This window comes from Sus scrofa, unplaced genomic scaffold (genome assembly GCF_000003025.6).
Source record: "Sus scrofa isolate TJ Tabasco breed Duroc unplaced genomic scaffold, Sscrofa11.1 Contig1293, whole genome shotgun sequence".
NCBI lineage: Eukaryota > Metazoa > Chordata > Mammalia > Artiodactyla > Suidae > Sus > Sus scrofa.
This window is the reverse complement of record NW_018084856.1, coordinates 26,464-29,093: the sequence shown is the minus strand read 5'-3', so window position 1 is coordinate 29,093 and position 2,630 is coordinate 26,464. Positions and strand designations below refer to the sequence as shown.

Genomic DNA, 2,630 nt, shown 5'->3' with positions numbered 1-2,630 from the left:
GGGGAAATTTAAAAAAAAAAGAAAGAGCCAATTCTTGTTAAAGCTGATATTGCTAAGTGTCATTTATGAAAATGTGACTGAGTGTGTTTCAAGATGAAACAAGGTTGAACAAAAACATTTTAAAAATCAGGGATGTAGCGCTTCAGCTCTATAAACATCCTCTTAACATTCCCATACCTTGCTGTGATAAATCTTGAAGCAAATATATTACTATAAAATATATACAAGGAGTGGAAATACCTCACTGTCAAATGTGTTTAGAAGGAAATAACAGAGTTCATTTTAAATTTTAATATCAAAAAACTACTCTTAATGAGAACCCTTTGATGGGAAAAGAGAAAGAATGCTCTCAAGATTTAGAGAATAGGAAACTGAAGAAGCTAGTTAGAATGCATTAGGCTTTTCACCATCAAAGGAATCACAAACCAAGGAATCCACCCAATGATACAATTCCAGACTTCAGCTTGTAAGCTGGGGAGAAATTCTCTGTAGCACAAGGACATCCTAAGAAGCATTAAAATACAGAACATATTCTCTCCTAACAGTGGGAGGAAAATATAGTCATGGAATAATATTACAAATACTAAGTACATATTTTGAAATAAATTTTCGATGAGGAAAACTTCAAAGGGTTTGGACATGCATTTATTTATTCATTTGGTTTGTTTATTTATTTGATTGTTTTGGCTGCACTCTCAGCATGTGGAAGTTCCCAGGCCAGGAATCAAAACTGCACCGCAGCTGCAACCTGCCCCACAGCTGCGGCAATGCTGGATCCCTAACCCACTGAGCCACACAGGAACTTCCTGGAATGTGACACATTTAAGTGAATCTTTATGAAAATACATCAGTAAAAATGCCTTAGACACATCTCTGAAAAGTTGGACTGAATATGTGGAAATAGGATAAACTACCTGATAAGATTCACGGCCAGTTTAATAATAAACCCACATATAAACTTTAGCGTTGGTTTATTTTTTAAGGAAGACCATTGTCAGAGGTTTTTTGGGGGGCCAGGGAGGAGGAGTTACTTTTCTGCTAGAAGAAGATCTGAAGAAAGGAAGTTAGAGTAAAGCAGATTTGTTGAATCAACTTATTAAAAGAGACTTCCTTCATTGATATTAATAAGGTGATATGTTGAACTGACACTAATCATAGCTAAGTTGTAGGTTCATTTGAAGCAACAGTATGAAATAACAGGATTTCACAATGAATAGTCAGGAGTTCCTTGGTAGCCTAGTGGGTAAAGGATCCAGCATTTTCACTCCTGTGGCACAAGTTCAATCCCTGGCCCCGGGGACTTCTACATGCCACAGATAGGGCCAAAAACAAAAGAAAAATCACCTCTTTGTGATCTGTCTTCATCCCAAAGAGGTGATGAAACAATGTCATCTGCTCTGTGCTTGCTTCTCCACTAACCAACTGTATAGGAATCACTCTCAGATTCACTTCCCTTGAGGTTACAAATGGCCAGGACTCTGGAGTTTCTCTTATGAAGTCTTCCATATTTTGTTTCAAGCAGATTGGGCAAGACAATCAGCAAGGATGAAAAACCAAACCACAGTAACAAGCTTCATCCTGCTGGGGCTGACAGATGACATTCCACTGAAAATTCTGCTGTTCATTTTTCTCTTTCTTTCCTACATGTTGAGTCTATCTGGAAACCTAACCATCATCACCCTCACTCTGATCGATTCTCACCTTAAAACACCTATGGATCCTTTCCTCCAAAATTTCTCCTTCTTAGAGATTTCATTCACAACTGCTTGTGTTCCCAGATTCTTGTACAGCATATCCTCTGGGGACAAGTCCATCACCTACAATGATTGTGCCAGTCAACTGCTGTTTACAGACCTCTTTGCAGGGACAGAATTCTTCCTCCTGGCCACCATGTCCTATGTGGCCATCTGCAAACCCCAGCATTACACGGCCATCATGAGCAACAGAGTCTACAAGAACTTCATCCTCTTCCGTTGGGTAGCAGCACTAATGATCACACTCCCACCAGTGAGGCTGGGTTTGGGCCTGGAATTCTGTGACTCGAATGTCATTGATCACTTTTGCTGTGACGCTTCTCCTCTCCTGAAGGTCTCTTGCTCAGACACACGGTTGATAGAACAGATGGTTATAGCATGTGCAGTGCTGACGTTCATCATCACCCTGTGTGTGTAGTTCTTTCCTACATTTACATCGTCAAGGCCATTCTAAGGTTTCCCTCTGTCCAGCAAAGAAGAAGGCCTTCTCCACCTGCTCTTCCCACATGATTGAGGTTTCCATTACTTAGGGCAGCTGCATCTTCATCTATGTCAAACCCTCAGCCAAGGACGAGGTAGCTATTAATAAAGGAATTTCACTCCTCATGACTTCTATTTCACCAATGCTGAATCCATTTATTTACACACTGAGAAACAAGCAAGTGAAGCAAGCTTTTCTTGACTTGATTAAAAAAACTGCACTCCTCTCAAAGATGTAAAGGGAAACCAAGTCAATGAATCCAAATCAAAGGAAGGATGGAGAGGCACAAAAACTTGAAGTTTCCCATACTATTCATTATATCATTTATTCTCCAGTCATAATGACATGATCTCTTCTGTTTAAACTCACTTACTGTGAACTTTATTCCACTGTTT

At 39.6% G+C, this 2,630-nt stretch overlaps 1 protein-coding gene across 1 annotated transcript; it reads left to right on the top strand.

Annotated features, from left to right (window-relative positions):
* Positions 1 to 1,545: 1,545 nt before the first annotated feature.
* On the top strand, positions 1,546 to 2,172 carry LOC100152700 (olfactory receptor 6C68-like). Its single transcript, XM_021081289.1, has one exon. It carries the CDS (start codon positions 1,546 to 1,548, stop codon positions 2,170 to 2,172), a length of 627 nt encoding a protein of 208 aa, XP_020936948.1.
* The last annotated feature ends 458 nt before the right edge of the window (positions 2,173 to 2,630 follow it).

Coding starts and splice junctions, on each gene's coding strand:
- LOC100152700 (XM_021081289.1), top strand. CDS start 1,546: ATGAAAAACCAAACCACAGTAACAAGCTTCATCCTGCTGGGGCTGACA.